Here is an 18,882-nt window from a genome sequence, read left to right as displayed (position 1 = left end):
TTTGGTAAATTCCACTTTGTAAATAGAACTAGTCTGACTCAAGATTGGGATACAGACTCTGACCTCTCACCTTTAATGCATTATCTGATCTGAGATGTCACCTTTTGTGTTAAAACTTAAGTTATCTTGAGATGGCAACTTAAAAGAAATTCTGGGATTTAAAGGAACCTCAATTATCCAGCATTCAATTAACTGAATATTGGTTTATCCGGCAAGATCATGATGTCCCGATGCTCGGCTAAACTACATTTTCTGGATTTCGATTAACTGAACGAAATACTCCCGCCTGTGTCCTTTGGATAATTGAGGTTCCTCTACGTATTAACTAACTGAAACCAGCAACCCATTCTAAAAGATGAAAGACTTAACAACGATCCTGGTTTTGTTCAATGTATCATTTCAGTTGCACAACACTGTAATCTTTTTGCTGTAAATTCTACGTTTCATGATCTTCTGCTTCACAACCACCTGAAGAAAGAGCAGTGCTCCGAAAGCTAGTGCTTGTAAATAAGCCTGTTGGACTGTTATCCTGGTGTTTAACTCTATTCATTCCTGTAAGATGTCACCGAGGGAAGGGCAGTTGATCAAAAATTCTCATGGATCTGAGTTTTAAAGGAGATGATTGTATTTGAAAAAGCATAAGGATGGTGTACCTCTGACCCCAACTGTAGACGTCATATCAATTAAATAATGACTTATAGTTTAATATGCTACATTGTGCTAAAGACTACAAGTTTTGAATGATAACTTTTTTTAATTTTGGAGTAACTGTCGCAATAAAATATTGTGCTTCAGTTAAGTTTGAAAATATGAATGTTTTATTTAAAAAATCCTTTAATTGTTAAATTGTCATAGTGACATTTAATATTACTAATTTGATGAGTAATTTATGCAGAGCACTGAATTTGGCAGTATATTTGGTATTGGCTGCAACAAAAAAGTTACAAAAATTAAACAAGTCTCCCTCTGTGGAAAGGGTTCATGAAAATAAAACAACTAATCAAAGGGAGATGTTTCAACCATATTTCTAATTGTTGATCTGCAACGTTTACAGTCAAGAGACATGTAAATTTGATTTGACATTTGGAATGGTCCCCAAAGTTCCTTTGGTCTCTCAGAAATCCCATTATATTTCAGAAGGCTGCTTTGTAATGTTGTATTGAGAATATTTAGCAATACACCAAATCCTCATACCAGCATACAGCAACATACAAAGTACTGCCTTTAATAATTCAATAGAGGCTGATTTGTGTGTTTTGTTCATAGGGGCCCCCTGGTGGTGGAGGTCCTCCAGGGACACCGATAATGCCAAGTCCAGCAGGTACCTTTTACCCATGAGTGTCTCAATACTGCTGTTAAAATCTCAAATACATGCTAGTCTGAATTCTTGTCAAAGTTTCTTGTAAAAATTGTATAAGTACCACTACACTTTAACCTAACCAATGTCCAGTCAGTAATCCTTTTCTTAAAAAAAAATCAAAGACTTGTCTGCTCTCATTCTACCCCAACACTGAAAAAGTATTTTTGTTCAAACAGTATGTGCTGATCACACAATTTTGTCACTGACAGAGAAGGCCAACAGTATGAGCAGTGTTATAATTTTTTTCTATTGATGAGTTCCCCCATGTGTTGGATTTAATAAGTACTCCAAGCTAATACCCTCACTTGTGTCATCAGCACTTACTGCATGGCTTAATTACTTTTTTAATTGTACCATTGGATCAAATAACCTTTTGATCGTAAGCAATGTTTTCTTAATAACACACTACATCACACTTAACTCATTTCCGAACTGTTACATTTACGCGAATTGTAATATTTTTCCTGAGCTATATGTTTGACTCTGTTGAATTAATTGTACGTGAAATGATTCTCTTGAGTCACTGAAGAACCATTTAAATTATTTTTAAAACCACTGTGTGCAATTATTGGTTTCTATAACCATGGAACATGTTTGAACCACTTCGCTAACCAGATTGTGCCATCCAGAGCTCTTGGTGTAAAGTGCCTGACTTTACATCATCTTTTAACTTTTAGATTTTTAAAAAATCAATCTGTTCAGGTGTGTTATGACACTTTGGATCAGGTGAAACCTGAATTTTGACCTTCTGGTTCAAAGGGGCATTACCAATGCATCAGATAACCCCTAACTGAGTTGCTTAAGTTGCATTCAGTGAAATACATTTATGAAGAGATTCAATTAATTATTCCTCCCTCAGTTCTTGGTTTCAGTAAGTAGATCCCATGAGTTACTGTTTAATCACGGGTCTGTTGTAATCATGTGATAGGAAAACAGTGGCTTGGAAGACTGCAGCCCTCATGTCCTGTACCAGTAACCTACTTGCAACACCATGAGTATTGTGAATGTTATAAGTGAATGGCAAGTGCAAAGTTTGATCCATGATATTAAAATCTGGTCACATTTTACAAATTTTGTTTCCTTAGTAATTTTGATTTCAAAGAAATACTATGAGGTGGTCTAAAAGTCTCAAGGAATGGCTTTTGACAGTGTACCATAGTTTGATGTTTCATTGATTTGAGTTCCTTTAACTGTTCTGCCTTAAGCTGAGGTTCATTAACAATTAAAACTGGATACAATCAGCACTCATAATAAAGAAAAAGAAAAAGAAAGAAAGATCCTGAACTCCTCCTCAATACAATGTTAGTTATCAGCACTTTTAGATTAATCCACTAGGTGATTATGTTGTATAACTGAATTGGTGGAAATCGTAGGTTAAACCATCTGTGAGCTCTAAGTTCAACAATGTCTCCTGTGGGGCATTTGTGTGTGAAAATAGGTGAATTAGGTAAAGGTAAAATCGTCAGTCATACCAAACCGTAAGGCATCTCTCTCATTAGAGAGAGACGACTGGTGGTAGTGTAACCTGAGAGTCACTGTGCCTCAGGAGAGGGAAGAGATTGAAGAGCAGAGTCTTTCCTAGTAGCCTCAGTGCAGAAACTGAGCCCACACTATTGGCATCATTCTGCGTTGTAAATCAGCCATCCAACCCCCTGAGCTAAGAGGGTGCCCAGTTAAAAGAGTATAAATGCATATATTGGCAACATTAGTTGTGCAAATTAACATCATTCTTTTAAAACAGACAAAGCAATGGTGTTTGTTTATAGATGGAAAGAATTGACAAACTGAGAAGTTGCATTAAACCATGGTTAGACAGCATTTGGAATACTGTATAATCTGCTTTACATATAAAAGGGTATAGAGACATAAGAGGAGGTTAAACAATAGCCTCACCAGGATATTATAGGCTAAGAGATTATATTCATCAGGAAAGTCTGACGGGCAGGAATTCATGGAGAAGACTGAGAGGTGATCTGATATGTCTTTAAGATTGTAAAATAATTTGAGAGGGTTGATGCAGCAAGGATATTTCTACTTACAGGGAAGACCCAGAACTAAGGGTGATAAGTATAAGGAGGACTATTTTCTTTCCCTGGAGAATGGTCAGAATGTGGAGCTCACTCTGTCTAGTAGTTGGTGAATGGTATAGATGCATTTAATCAAAGGCAGGTAAGTACAAAAGGGATAGAAGGCTATGTTCATTTGATAAAAGATGAGAGATGTCTGTATGGATCAATTGACCAAATAGACCTTTACTGTGTTTTAAGTACTATATTATGAACACTGTAGCCGAAACAAACTGTTTCAATGCCAAGTGACTTGCAGCTCAATAAAGGTTACAAAAATGTAAGCATTGGTTTTGAATGATGTTTAAGACCAAGAAGCTTGGATTTGCTTGCACATGTGATGCAAATGTGTTTCTGTACGTATGTATAAATGCGACGTTACCTGTGTTGACTTTTTTTGTTATCTTCAAATACAGATTCAACGAATTCCAGTGACAACATGTACACAATGATTAATCCAGTGCCACCTGGAGGAAGCCGATCAAATGTAAGTTTAGTTTGCAAGAAAGAAAACAATTCCCACAGGGAAATAGTTAAATCATTTTGGTATTGTCTTTTCATTGCAATTACGAATCATTCCAATTTTGTGTGTTGGTTTTGTTCATTGCTAAACTCTTGAACTCTTGTCTGAAACAGTTGGTTTGCCAATTGTCACAACTGCATTAACCTAAGAAATTGTGAGCATGTATTTTTCATTTCTTTTAACTTTATTTTTCCTCAGTTCCCACTAGGGCCTGGTTCTGAGGGTCCAATGGGTGGAATGGGAGGAATTGAGCCACATCACATGAATGGATCATTAGGTAACTAGAAGTAATGATGAAATAATGTTTATGGAATTAGTGTTTAAACTGAACCCAGTCTGGAAGTATAGAATTCATTGTCCCTAAGCAGGTTTCAGGCTTCTTTAGTGACAAGAAGCTAATATAGTCTATAAAGAGAAGAATGTGGATTTTTTTACTTGGAAGTGTGGAATATTTAAATATTGTATCTTTGAACCTTGTAAGGTGCAAAAACCTATGGATTTCACAGCAATATGTTTCCAATATGATCTCGTGTTATCTGACGTGGTGATTGATAAAAGACAAGCACATTTTAAACTAAATGTTTCTTTTTACTATCCATAGGATCAGGAGATATGGACGGTATTCCTAAGGTACAAATCTAGCTTTAAATTTATTCAGTATAAACTGAGATGAGCTTCTGGAATCACAACTAGAATTGGTGGACAGTGTGGCTGAAAAAGAGAGAAATATTATACTTCCACTTTTATAAATGCTGCGCAATATTGTTCATGTTTGGCTGCACGAATTTAATCTTCTACACAGGTGTATAATGTTTAGTACATTAGACTCATTCAGAACAGCTGGTAAAAGTACTTTATTTTCTTTAGATATAGCATGTGAATTGAACAGCTAATCTACAAATTTCTCATTTGTTTCACACCAACTAAAAGTGATAAATCAGTTAATCGCTTTAACATGCATTAGTTTATTGGAACATTCCTGTAATTTACAGCTGACTATATATATAAAATTACCATCTAGTTTTCTTTAAATGTGCAAGGAAAGTCATCTCCCAAAAGGACCCCAAGTTGATAGACTGTCTTTCACCTGACCACATACTGAGCCCCGAGTCTGATTACAGTCAGGGAAACCAAGGTGTCATAGAAAATGTGAGATTTTGTGATTGCCTAGGAGTGCTAGTGATTTAAATGACAGGTTAAAATGATGTGACAAAAGGATGCGAGATGAAGTGAAGTTTAGAGAAATAAACAATGTATCCAAAAACTATATGAATGAATAAAGCAGAGTAGAAAGGGGAAAAGAAGTGCAGAAAACCTGGAGAGGTGGAGCTAGCTGCAGTCATGCAGGAGTTGGATAGAAAAAAATAGGGAGATATCATGGATGATCATCCCTAATGTTACGCAACCACCTCCCCAGTCTTTGGAAACAGTGATGCCCCTACCGTACATCACCAAAACAAACTGTCTGAGAGTAACTGGGAACTGTGGTAAAGGTCTCAAGTTTCTGAAATCATTATTATGGCCAGAAGAACGTGACACACAGAATGACAAGCCCGCTTTGAGCTTCTTTGGAACCATGTAGACAACCCAGAGAATGGAGTTTGGAATGAGAGTGCGATGAGGATTTCAAGTACTAAATGGAATGTATGGGGAACTGAATGAATACTTTGCATCAGTGTTCACAATGAAAAAGGATAATGCGGTTGTAGCCAATTGCAGTGGGGAAACAGTGAAATGTTAGAAATAATTAACTGAGAAAGAGGGAAAGTGGTAGTGGATTTACCAGCTTTAAAAGTGTGTAGATGTGTAGGCCCAGATGAGTCATATCTCAGGCTGTTGAAGGAAGGCAAGGGAGGAAATATCAAAGGTCTTGTTGATTTTCTAATCCCCTCTCGCCACAACTAAGTTGCTAGAGGACTGCTAACGCTGTACCATTATTTTTAAAAAGGGAGGATGGGATCGACCATGAAATTGGCCAGACAGGCTAGTCTTGGTGGTGTTGAAGTTACTAGAAAGAATTCTGAATGATAGAATACACTTTGGAGGGATATGGATTCACCAACATGAATTTGTAAGTGTGGGTGGTATTCAAAAAATTGGACTTTTCTTGAGGGGGTAACCAAGAGTGGTGTTGAGTAATGCATTTGATTGGTCTACATGGACATTAGCAAGGCTTTTGATCAGGTCCCTCAAGGCAAACTGGTCAGGAAGGAAGATGCCTGGGATCTAAGGAAAAGTGACAAGTTAGCTGAGATGTAGGAAGAAGAGGGTGATGGTAGAAGGCTGTTTTTCTTACTGGAAGTTTGCTTCCAGTGGGTTACCATAGGGCTCTGTAATGAGGTCTTTGCTGGAGTCCATTAATGATTTTTGATTAAGATGTAGGGGATATGATCAAGACAGTTGTAGATGAAATGTGGTAGGGTGGTAAATAGTGAAGGTCGCCTTAAAATGTAGGAAGATATCAGTGGACTGGTCAGGTCAGCAGAACAATGGCAAATGAAATGCAACCCAGAAAAGTATGAGGTAATATCCTTGGAGAGGGTTAACAAGGCAAGGGATTGCAGAATGGAAGGTAGGATCTTTGGGATCTTGGTGTGAATATGCACAGATCCCTGAAAGTAGCAGGGCAGTAGGTAAATTGGTTAAGAAGGCATATGGGATACTTGCCTTTATTAGCTGAGAAACAGAGTACAAGAATAGGGAGGTTATGCTGAAATGGTATAAAATGCAGTTTAGGCCACAGCAGGAGTACTGCATGCAGTTCCGGTTACCAAATTATGGGAAGAATATGATGGCACAGTGCAGACCCCGGATGCTCCCTCAGCCGAAGGGTCTGTGCTATGAAGAAAGATTGGATAGGCTGGGGTTGTTTTCCTTGGAGTAGTGAAGGTTGATAGGGGATTGGATAGAGGTGTGTAAGATTAAGAGGAACGGATCGGAAGGCACTTTTTCCATTGGTAGAGGAGCCAAAAACCAGAGGGCGTGGGTTTCAGGTAAGAGGTAAAAGGTTAAGAGTTGAGGTTTTTTGTCACTTGGAGGATGTGTGAATCTAGAATTCACTGCCTAGAAGGTTGAATCAGAAACTCTAACATTGAAACAGTAAATAGATATGCCATAGCCTCCAGGATATGGGCCAAAAAGTGGAAAATGGGATTTGTGCAGTCTTTGACTGCTGCAGACATGATGGGCTGCAAAAGTATCCTTCTGTGCTGTAAACATCTTTGAGGAATTCTGACTAAATTGAATAGAAGAACATTTAGAAATGAGAGGTATAACCATGAATAGTCAGCCTGGATTTCAAAAATGGGACAATCATGTTTGCCCTATCTTACTAAATAATTTTAAGGAGATAACGGACAAAGTAGTGGTAATTCAGGAAATGTAACATACCTGAATTTGCAAAGGTCTTCAAAATGGTGCCCCTAATAGATTAATGAATGAAGAGTCAGGGGACAAGTTATGGGAGCGGATTGCTAAGTGGCTTCATATCAGAAAACAAAGAGTATGAGAAGGACATATTATCAAACAAATAGAGAGGCATTGGACAGAGTGCAACAAAGAAAGGTAGAAATGTTACTAGATTAGACATGCATCAGTTTACCTATCCTGAATGGATTGTTAGGCTGCCTCTGCTTTTCTCCTGGAAGCGACTGATGAGAGGTGACCTAAAACAGGGTTGTCGGCAATTATTGAAAGTAGGTACAGTGAGAAAGTTTGCTCTTGTAGGTAAATGCATAACTAGAGGTTATCGGTATGAGTCTACAATAAATCTTGTTTGGAATTCAGAAGAACTTTCTTTATCAAAGAGTGGTTAAAAATACAGAACTAGCTCCCACAGTGAGTAGTTGAAGCAAATAATAAAGATGCACTTAAGAGGTAACTAGATAAACCTGTAAGGGAGAAAAGAATAGATAATTACGATAGCAGAGTTAGATGAGAAATGATGGAACAATCAGAAACTAAGCATGGACTGGTTGGGCCACATGATCTATTCTGTGCAGTTTAATCTTCCAGTTCTGACAAAAGGCTAGCCCTGTCCTTCCACTCATGAGAATCACCTGAATTACAGAATCTTTCCAAAAGTTTTTTGTTCTTATTTCAATTTTTGCTGCTTCAGATTTTTGGGGGCTTTTAGGCCTGTATTGCAAAAGGATTGAAGTATTTTGTGCAGATTTGGTCTCTTTATTGACAGAAAGGAAATGCTTGCCTTAAAGGAAATTAACAATGATTGATCAGACATATTCCTGGGATGGTGGGATTGTCCTGGGAGGACAGAATCAGCAGACTGCACCTGTACTCTTGAGAGTTTGGAACAATGAGAGTTGATTTCTGAATCATGAAAAGTTCTTCGAGGGTTTGACAGGATAGATGCTGAAAGGATGTTCTGATTGCCTAGATTAACTGGACTGAGCATCAGAATAAGGTAGACCATTCACAAATGGAATTAAGGAATTTCTTCATTCGGAAACCAGTGAATCTTAGGAGTTCTGTCTACCTAAGAGTACTGTGGTGGTTCCACAATTAAGTATATTCTGGATGAGATTTCAAGAGTTTTAAGGAAAAGGTAGGAAAGTGGAGTTGAGGATTGCTAGATCAGCAATGATCTTCAATGGTGACATAGAATTGATGGGCTGAATGGCCTACTTCTCTCTCTTATGGTTACTGGGAAAATGATGTTGAGAAAGGTCAGTCATAATCTAGCTGAATGGAAGAGCAAATTCAAAGAGCTAAATGGTCTACTGGTACTATTTTCTACGTTGCTTTGTACCTTTGGACCATTCCAATTGGGAAGTGGAGAACTAACAACTCAATGCACTAAAACCCAAGGGTTAAGAATTGCAGATGTAATCCAGCGACTGACTGACCTACCAATAATCATTTTCAAAAATAGGTGCCCTTCCAGAATTTTGAGTTGCATCACTGTGTGAGCTGATGTACCATGCTTAAGATTAAAATCTAATCAACACTCGTACATCGAAAACAGTGGGGTGGGAGCTACAAATACCACGATGAAGGTATAAATTTCAAATTTGTCCAGGCAGCAGCATCCATTTAAATTCCAAGTTATGATTTTGAAGCAGTGAAGTTTGGCTTTGCTTGCTATACGTGATAAACTAATTGTATCTTTACAGGGAGAACTGCCCTCATTTTATTAACAGTGGAAATCATTTCTTTAATTTTCAGAACTCTCCCAACAACATGAGCAGCATTACTAATCCTCCAGGCACTCCAAGGGATGACGGTGAATTAGGAGGCAATTTTCTCCACTCCTTCCAAAATGATAATGTGAGTATCTGTGAAGGTCAGAGAAGACTGCTCATATTACAAGTAACCATGGCAGATTTTGCTTTGTATAATTTCAAAGAATGAAATTCTTTGTATTACTCAATTTCCTTTCTGGCATATTTGTTAAAATACATTTATTCAAAATTACAAGATGACCAGTTGTTTGATGGTTAGTTGTACCTGCTTTGTATACAACTGTCTGTGATAGAGACAATTGTAGTTGCAAAACATTTGTCTCCTTCAACATTTCTTATCTGTGTGCCCAACACAAAATTCCTCCAACTGGAAACAGAAAACTGACCAATTGAGAGTGGGATAGCTTTGGATTTAAATTTCAGTTTGTACAGAGATGGTAAGCCTCAGCTCTGCTTCTGATACCTCAGCTACAATCTGCCCCAGAATTCCATACTGAAGGAGAGAAATTGCACCAGTCTGGTCATTAAGGAAGAATAGGATTAGGCTTTACTGTGACACTTTATCGCCACTAAATAGATTGGAGTATTTTACAGAACAGAACAAGACAATATGGCCCATTAAGCATGTTTGCTCTCTGCAAACATCATTCCCCATATACTCTTTTATTTTCTCTTACAAAGTGTCCTTTCTCATCACTATCTGGTGATAGTCAGCAAATTCTGTTTTCAAGTCAGCCATGATTATTAGAATCCATAAAAATAGATCGTTTCAACTATTGTGTTCTTTCACTTGCTGAAAATATTTGTAATCTTTTACTTGATCAAAACTGTCCTGTTGAAGACTTCTGTAAAATTTCCACCTAACCATTGTGTTATAATGAAAAGAACCCCTAGTTTCTAATAAGAGTCTGAAATGCTGAATAACTGTCTGAACTTGAAGCCAAGCACAAAATGAGTCATTACCCTTGGGAAGAAAGATTAAGGACGGGAAAATGGAGATGAGCAAAATCGATTTTTAACAAAACGCATTTATTTTAATTCCCAAGTGCTGGTCATTTTCCCTTTTTGCAGTGAGGATTTTACAGGGATCACAAAATGCAGTAGTGTGCTGAGGTGAATAAGGTGGGAATTACCTATCTCAAAGTAGAAATCAGTAAATTCTCACAGCAGTCAGTTTGCAAGAAAAGATCTTGAATTGAAGATACAATTTTTTTTCTTCTGAATGGAAGATCCAATTCTTTAGTAAATGTTTACTAAATTGTTGAACTCGAGCTTGTTCTTGCGTGGAGCTCTGATTCTGTTGGAGGCGGTAGGAGGTAGATATTATAGAATGGGAGGGGCTGGGAGGGTGGTTATATGAAAGTTAAATTACACTCATGCCCCTAGCTTGGAACTCCTACAGTTATTGGAGACCCATAACTTGATTGCTCAGCTTTCTGTCAGTATGAAGGAGAGGAGAATCTGTCTTTAAATGAGGGAGCAATTCCCTCCATGGTGGTGGGGATTGAATGATTGCTTATGGCTGAACAGCCAACTATATTTGCAGATCTGCCATGTTTAGTAGAACCCAGATTTTCTGAATTGGTCTGGTGGAAGTTGTATGGTTCCAACCCATGTAATCTTTGTCACTTTCTTTCAGTATTCCCCCAGCATGACGATGAGCGTGTGATTTTTCCCCTTCCCCCTTCTCCAGGACCAGAATGATGAAACGGCTGCCCTCTGGAAGATTAAAGAACGTATGCAAGAAGCAGTTCAACGTGTTGACGAGGAACTGGGGGCAAAACCCCAATTTTGAGTTTCACGCAATAAAAAGGCTGAACTTCTTTTATTCCATAAACATGAAGGACAAAAAAAAATTCAAGACATAAAAACCCTTCTCCTGGAAGGACTGTACGTTACACATCGCATCTTTTTGAAGCAAAGAAAAAAAAATGTAAACGCCTCTAGCACCCGAACAGACTTCCTCTGCTTCATCCTTTGAACCCGTGTATTTTTGTGCTGAACTGAATAAGGCGCTAGTCTAGGTATAAGATCCGATGTTGTCCATATTGTAGCCATTTTATCTGGGACGTTTACACAATGTGGTTTACTTTCGAAGACCTTTTTTTTGGTGGCACAGATTTTTTTTTCTTGCTTCTGTGAGCCCTCCTCTCCAGTTGCAAGGTGTTAATCAGTGGCTTGTTCCATACCTGTGTAGCTGAACGATGATTTGTGCAGTGGGTTGCAGATTGAGAGGATCGTATATCTTTTCCCCAACTCCCGCTATTCCTTCCCCGCGCCCACACGTACATTCACACCTCGAATCTGGATTGGTTCAATCCTCTGTTACCTTTATCGATCCAGAGGAAAACTTTGTACGCAAGAAAGAGACAACTGCAGACACGTGATTGAGAGGATAATAAACAGTTTTAGTGGCACTACAATCGTGCTGGGATCTCTGTACAGTTACACTACCTGTAGATGGTCTTTTGTTTAAACCCACTTCTATACAATGTGTATCAAGTTATGTAAAATATTATCTTGCCTGGACAACCCTTGTGCTGATTCTTGATAACATTGTAGCTGTTCTGTGTTTCTTACCTTGTAGTCTGGTTATAAAAAAGAAAAAAAATTCTACATTGTAGTTTTGTGTTCAATATTTGTTGCTAATGTTTTATTGAGGGATGTTTTTTCTGCACCCCTTTACAGAGTTTTCAGGAACGTCAACTGTGTTTATTGTGCTGACTGCAGGTTATGGGATGTTACCATACTTTGTTTTTGTTTTTTGGGGGGTGGTGGGGGTTGGGGGAATAGCAAGATCTTTCTAAATGAATTGCCTTTTTAGATGTGTTTAAAATCATTCTAACTGTGTTTAGCTGTAGAGTTGCTGAACAAGTATGTAAATCTCCTATTTGCAGTCAGATTGGAACATACTGATGAAATTTTGGTGTTTTACTGTAGATTTCGGTCTTCAGCAAATCGTGCATTTTAAACTGAGAAAAAAAGACAAGTCTGGCAAATGTAATTTTACAAATTCGCTAAATTATTGTCTTCATTGGGTTGGTTTTGAATGAAACGGTTCTTTTCTCCAACGCTGTAATAAATATAAACATAAAACTTAATTTTGATTCTTTTCTGCTAACTCGTTGACACTTGCTGCCTAAATGATTGGTGCAAGAGGTAAATATTTTTTTTTTCCTTTTAAAAACAAATTCTTCCTCCTAAAATTTTGGCAAAGTTAAGAGTTTCTATTGAAATATTATCCCTCCTATTCGGTGTAGGAAAGTGGAACGCACTAGCTGGAAATGGCTGTTTGTTTAAGATGTGATGATCATACAAGGAAGATTCCTTCAATCATTAGAAAAAGCTCTGGAATTTTCACCTGAAAAGGGCAAAAGGAATTTGTTATGAAAATAGGAAGCTGGGGAGAGGGCACAGTGGACCAACTCAGCACAAATGCACTTTTGCCCAAGTAGCTGGGCTTGAATGTAGACCAAGGCTAATGATCAAAACATGGTTATGTTGAAATGAGTTTCTGAAGTCTTGCCTTGACTTGTAAGAAGTTGGAACTGTAGTGTAAATTGCCTGAATTGGAGACAATGTTGGTACTCCGAATGGATATGGGATGAGAAGGGAAATAAAGATCACACATTGGTACAGACCAGATAACAAAGGAAATTTTTTTTTAATTTTTGGAGAATTGAAAATGTGGAAAAAGCTAGCTAAAAATATAAATATAATAATTTCTGCAAGTATATAAAAAGAAAAGGAGTATCTCTGGTCCCCCACGAGATTGGGGAATTAGTACTGGGGAAAAAGTGCAATAATGGAAGAATTGACCAAGTACTTTGTACCAGACGTCACTGTGGAAACACAAAATTCCCAAGAATGGTTGAAAATCAAGAAGGAAAAGGGAGGAGTGAATGTAAAGCCAACAGATCATTAGATGCAAGGGTAATATATTGGAGCTGAAAGTTGATGAGTTTCCTGGACTTGATGGCCTGTATCCTAGAGTATTAAATGGCAGCAGAGATAGTGAATGCATTGATTGCAATTTTCCAAAATTTCCTGGATTCAACAACAATCACAGCAGAGTGCAAACTCCAATCATAATACCTCAGTTTAAGAAAACAGGAAGACAAAAAAATGAAATTATAGTCCAGCTAGCAGTGTTTACCGTCAGGAAAATGTTCAAGTCTGTTATTAAAGAGACAGAACATTTAGAAAATAGTAATATGTTCAGACAGAGTCAAGATGGTTTTGTGAAAGGAAAATCATATTTGACTAATTTCAGATTTCTTTGAGGAAATAGCAAGCAGTGTGGATAAAATAGAACCAGTTTGTTTATCAATTTGAATTTGATAAAGTATGACATAAAATATTAATATACAGGATAAGAACCCATGGCATTAGGAATAGCATATTAGCATAGATATAGAATTGGATAGTTCATAGGCTGCAAGGTGTCAGAATAAATGGACCATTTTACAGTTAGCAAACTGATGCTACAGGGATCAGTGCTGGATCTTCAGCTATTTACAATCCATATTAATGACTGGTAGCTGAAGACATGAAAATAGGCAATTATGAAGAGGAAGACTCTACAAAGCAATATAGATAACGAGCAAATATTTAGCAAGTGGGGTATAATTTGGTTGGAAGAACACAAAAACTATATTACTTAATTGGAGAGAAAATTCAGAAACTTATGGTACAGAAGGAGCTGGTTGTCCTATAAATGAATCCCAAATCTACGCAATTACATCATGTACTTAGGATGCCAAATGAAATGTTACCCTTTTTATTCCATTCCCTTGTAATAAAATAGGGAAACTTTTATTAATAACTATATGGGAATCAGTAAGGCTACATCTGGAGTAATACAATGGACTTTGAAAGAGAGAATTGCATTGGAAACAGTTTGGAAAGGATTCACTTGGCTGATTCCTAAAATGACAGGATTTCTTTCCGGGGAAAGGAAGAGCCCTACTCTCATTGGAGTTGAGGTGTTTTTTAAAAAATAAAATTATTCATAAGATATGGGTGTCTCTAGGTAGGCCAGCATTTATTACCCATCCCTAGTTGCCTTTGAGAAGGTGTCAGTGAGCTGCAGCCTTGAACTGATGCAGTCCATTTGCTGTAGGAACACAGTGCCATTAGAAAAGGAATTCCAGGATTTTTACCCAGTAATACTGATAAGAAAGACAGTCTATTTCCAGTGAGTAGCTTGGAGGGGAACTTGCAGAGAGAGTATGTATCAAATGCCTTCGTCCTTCTAGATTGTAATGTTTATGGGTTCGGAAGATGCTGACTATGGATCTTGGGTGAATTTCTGCATTGCATCCTATAGATTGTTTATACTGCTGCTACTATTTGTGGTGGAGGGAATGTTGCCCTTGTCGCCATAGAGTTTACATGGATATTCCAGTTCAGTTGGTGATCCTTTTGAAACATCTACTCTGAGGTGTTTTGGGAGGGTTTCCCTATTGTGGGGACAACTTTAAAGGGATCTTCTATTTAAGATAGACATGAGGCAATTCTTCCAAGCATTGTGAATCTTTGGAAATGTCTTCCTTTGAACAGTGGTAGCTGAGTCATTGAATATACTTAAGAAGGAATTAGATTTTTGGTTGACAAGACAATTGAGGGTTATGGGCCAGGAAAGGAAATTGTGTCATGGCCATAATTTTATTGACTCATAGAACTGTCTAGGTGGACCGAATATGATACTTGTGCTCTCATTTCTTCTGTAATGTAATGTAATTGGAACTCTTTATAATGTGATATCTTTTGAGATATTTGAGAGACCATGCTAAGGTGTTGTATTAAACCATTTTGTCTTTTACCTGTAGCCTGACACAGGAGTTTAAACTGGGTGCCTGAGACTAGAAGTATTCCGTTCTCACACATTAAGATTTCTTACCCGAAGTGTAAAATTTTGCAATGAAATACTCGGGAATGTCATTATCAATCCTAACTGGAATAGGGAGACTTTTGCATGGGAAAGAGCAATTTGTAATGTGGAGCCAAAATTATCCATAAATTGATAACTGCAAACATTCAGAATAGGAATATAACATTACAATCACAGCCTCATTAATCACTTGCGAAAAATATTTTCATGCTTTAATCTCAGGACATGTGTGTTTTTCTGTATTCACAGTTCTAATGCTAATCCTGAATCTTCAGTCCATTGCTTATTTGTGCACAGGTTTTCAAGCACTCACCTTCTTTCAAAACCTTTTGTAACTTTGGAAAATCTGTTGGTATTAGGTGGAGAGCCTCACCCATGTTGAATACACCGATGGTATCGCCAAGGATGCAAAGTAGCACCAGCCCTGACAAGACCATGAGACAAAATTTCTCCAAAGGAGAACCAGCGTGGAAAAGAAATGAAAAGTGAACAAAATCTTGCCTGTATGGTGGACTCCAAAGTAATGCATTTGAAATTAAAACTCTAACTGCATTCCTCTGCAAGTATTATACAACAACTGTACTGAACAAATGTTCTATTAATTTGAACAGTGTAAAAGGAAATAAATTATGAATTATTGAACAGGAATACAGACTAATAAATTAGGAAGCGCAAATCAGAAAATAAATACAAATGCTGAAAGTAAATGAATGCAGAGAAAATTAGCTTCCGAACTGCAGAAAGGAGACAAATGAAGCTTATAAAGCTAGAAAATCAAATGCGTGAAAAATGGTGAAAACAGCTTATGCATTTGCTTTGCATTGTGAAATTAATGATGACATAATCCTGAATTTAATGTAAGGCAAAGAGATGAATTGACTGTGTGTGCAAACAGTTTGTTAAATATGAGAATATTTATTACTTTGGGGAGAATGGAAAAGCAGAATATTTAACTGTGAAAAGACAACAGAATGAAGAGTGATCTGGGATGCATCACAGAATGTTCGTATATAAGGATACAGAGTTTTGGCCTTCCTGCAAAGGGGCTGGAGTATAAAAATGGCAAAGTCTTTCTAAACCATGCAGGATATCAGTAAGACCATGCCTAGGGTACCATGTACAGTTTTGGTTTTCTATACGTAGCAATATGTGCTTGGAGTGGAGGCACTTCAAAGCAGTTCAGTAGTTTGACTCCTACGCTGAAGAGGTTACCTTGTATAAAAAGATAGATTTCCATACTCATTGGCGTCTAGCAGAAGGAGTGGTGATCTTATTTAACCATGAGGTTCGGTAGGACTTTACAGGGTAGGGGCTGAAAGGATGGTTCTTTCAGTGAGGAATTGGGAAACAGGAGAGTTTCAAAATAAGGAGGCTCCCATTTAAAATGAAAATGAGGCATCTCTTATGGGGTGGGGGGGTGTTAATCTTTAGTATTCTCTATCTCAAAACAGTGAGGGTAGAACACTGAACATATTCAAGGTGAATTTAAAGACAAGTTTTTGATGTATGTTAAACTGAGATTATTGGGGCAGGATTACGGAATTAAGGCCACAATTAAATCAGCCGCAATGTTATTGAATGGTGGAGCAGATTAGAAGATCCAAATAACCTATTCCTCTTCCTCTGCTTAAAGTAAATAAGCCTGGATCTCATCAATTGTTTCTGTGCATTGTTTTATAGAATAGGTTAGTCTGTTTGTAGCAGTATAGTGAAACATCCTTTTGCAGTCTCGCAGTTGCCTGTATTTATTGGAGTAACCATTGTAAAAGTTGCAATCAACGCAAACTGGGAATCTGTGAATATTGCAGTTGCATTTGATGGAATTCAGTCATTTTTATTTTGTATTCAGCATGCTGGTGATATTTCCTGTAGTAAATACAAAGGTATGCCCAGACTTAATTTTGGTGGGGAACTTCAGTTGAAAAACCAGAATCCATTACAGCAAAACATTACCAGTCTTGGAAAGTAAAGGGCTGGTGGCAGAAAGTCAAGTCATTACATTGTTAATTTTTAAGTATTAATAAACAAGATACTCAGCGACAAGTGCACCAAAATCAAAAAGTTCTCATTTTGAATGCCACCATTAGAAGCAAAAGAATTGATTTGACATGATTCATTTGATCTTGGTTTTGATGAAATTCAAAACTACTTGCATTATTATTTCCAGAAGATGTTTCAATTCTAATAATGTTGCCCTTAGTGCTCATTTTGTCTTTAATAAAACATATTCACTTTTTAAAGGGGAAATGTTAAGTGTTGTTTAAAGTTTGTGTAGAATCTTGAACTTTCAACTTTGAAACTACCAAATCATATTTCCTCATTTCTCTCTTTCCCCCTTTTCCTCATCATTTCTTGCCTCTTCTGAGGTTCATAGGAAATTGACTATGTTCTACATGCCCTTTATCCGTGCTGTGCTGAAGGTAATCAGTGGGACTTCAAAGTCTTGCAGTTTGTGATAAATCTGTGATTCTACAGCAGGTGGCATTGCACTCATTTGGTGTGAATACGCTATTCACCCCAGACCTGTCAACTTCGCTATCTGGGAGAATGTAAGCAAATTGCATTTGTTGATTTGACGTCCAGACTGAGATCAGTCAACTTTGCACAGAAATGCACCTCTGTACTGGGCAAGTTTGAAGATTTTGAACGTGTCAGGTTGTAAGTTTGCTCGCTGAGTGGGTAGATGTGTTCTCAGATCTTTCGTCACCTTGCTAGGTGACATAATCAGTGAGCCTCTGATGAAGCGCTGGTGTTCTGACCCTTTTGCTACTTATCTGCCTTGGTCTGCTGTGATATCATTTTCCATTCTGTTTCTGAGAGGTTGGTAAATGGGGTCCAAATCAATATGTTTGTTAGTGGAGTTCCAGTTTGAATGCCAGGCCTCTAGGAATTCCCGTGCATGTCTTTGTTTAGCCTGTCCCAGGATGAATATGTTGTCTCACTCGAACTGGTGTCCCTCTTTGTGTGTATGGATAGTACTGATAGTTGGGCATGTCGTTTGGTGGCTAGTTTGCTGCCTGTCTGTCCAGTGTAATGTTTGTTGCAGTCCTTGCAGGGTATTTTGCATATGATGTTTGTTCTCCTGGTTGTTGGTGAAGGGTCCTTTAAATTCATCAGGAGCTGTTTCAGCGTGGTGCCAGATTTGTGGGTTACCATGATACCTGGGGGCCAGAGTAGTCTGGTCGTCATCTCCAAGATGTCTTTAATGTATGACAGGGTGGCTACTTCTGGGCATGTTGTGTCGTCTTGTGTGGGAATCTGTGGACTGTGCTTATCGGATGCCTGTTGTTCCTGGAAACGTTGTGCAGGTGATTTTTCTCTACTCTGAAGGGAACTACAAGAAGCCGAGAAAACACACCTGTACAATGTATTCAGGAACAACGGGCACCCGATAAATGCAATCCACCGGTTCCCACACAAGACAACACAATACACCAAGAATACTAGCCACTCTGCCATACATTGGTCGTCATGTCAGAGATGTCTTTAGACTACTCCAGCCCCTAGGCATCATTGACTCTCACAAACCCACCACCACACTGAAACAGCTCATGATGAATTTAAAGGACTCCATATCAACAACTAGGAGAACAAACATCATATACAAAATACCCTGCAAGGACTGCAACAAACATTACATTGGACAAATGGGCAGGAAGCTAGTCACCAGAATGTGAGAGCACGAACTAGCCACCAAAAGACATGCCCAACTATCATTAGTATCCATACGCACAGACGAAGAGGGACATTAGTTCGAGTGAGACAACACATTCATCCTGGGACAGGCTAAACAAAGACATGCACGGGAATTCCTAGAGGCCTGGCATTCAAACAGGAAC

The 18,882-nt window shown here is 38.0% G+C and overlaps 1 protein-coding gene across 2 annotated transcripts; it reads left to right on the top strand.

The window, feature by feature from the left end:
- The first annotated feature begins 1,224 nt into the window (after positions 1-1,224).
- On the top strand, positions 1,225-11,766 carry LOC122554511 (single-stranded DNA-binding protein 3-like). Of its 2 annotated transcripts, none has more exons than XM_043699644.1 (6): positions 1,225-1,321; positions 3,843-3,913; positions 4,148-4,226; positions 4,551-4,579; positions 9,134-9,235; positions 10,844-11,766. In XM_043699644.1, exons 1-6 carry the CDS (start codon positions 1,306-1,308, stop codon positions 10,943-10,945), a joined length of 399 nt encoding a protein of 132 aa, XP_043555579.1. In that variant the 5' UTR covers positions 1,225-1,305; the 3' UTR covers positions 10,946-11,766. The 2 variants fall into 2 exon arrangements, with proteins under 2 accessions (XP_043555579.1, XP_043555580.1); XM_043699645.1 differs by having other exon boundaries at positions 10,790-10,962.
- The last annotated feature ends 7,116 nt before the right edge of the window (positions 11,767-18,882 follow it).

This window comes from Chiloscyllium plagiosum, chromosome 11 (genome assembly GCF_004010195.1).
Source record: "Chiloscyllium plagiosum isolate BGI_BamShark_2017 chromosome 11, ASM401019v2, whole genome shotgun sequence".
Classification (NCBI taxonomy): Eukaryota; Metazoa; Chordata; class Chondrichthyes; order Orectolobiformes; family Hemiscylliidae; genus Chiloscyllium; species Chiloscyllium plagiosum.
Note: the sequence above shows the minus strand (reverse complement) of the source record. Positions and strands in the feature narration are given on the sequence as shown.

Excerpts from the sequence above, each read along its gene's own strand:
- LOC122554511 (XM_043699644.1), top strand. Across the intron at positions 3,914-4,147 it reads CTGGAGGAAGCCGATCAAAT|TTCCCACTAGGGCCTGGTTC; the intron begins GTAAGTTTAGTT and ends ATTTTTCCTCAG. Across the intron at positions 9,236-10,843 it reads ACTCCTTCCAAAATGATAAT|GACCAGAATGATGAAACGGC; the intron begins GTGAGTATCTGT and ends CCCCTTCTCCAG.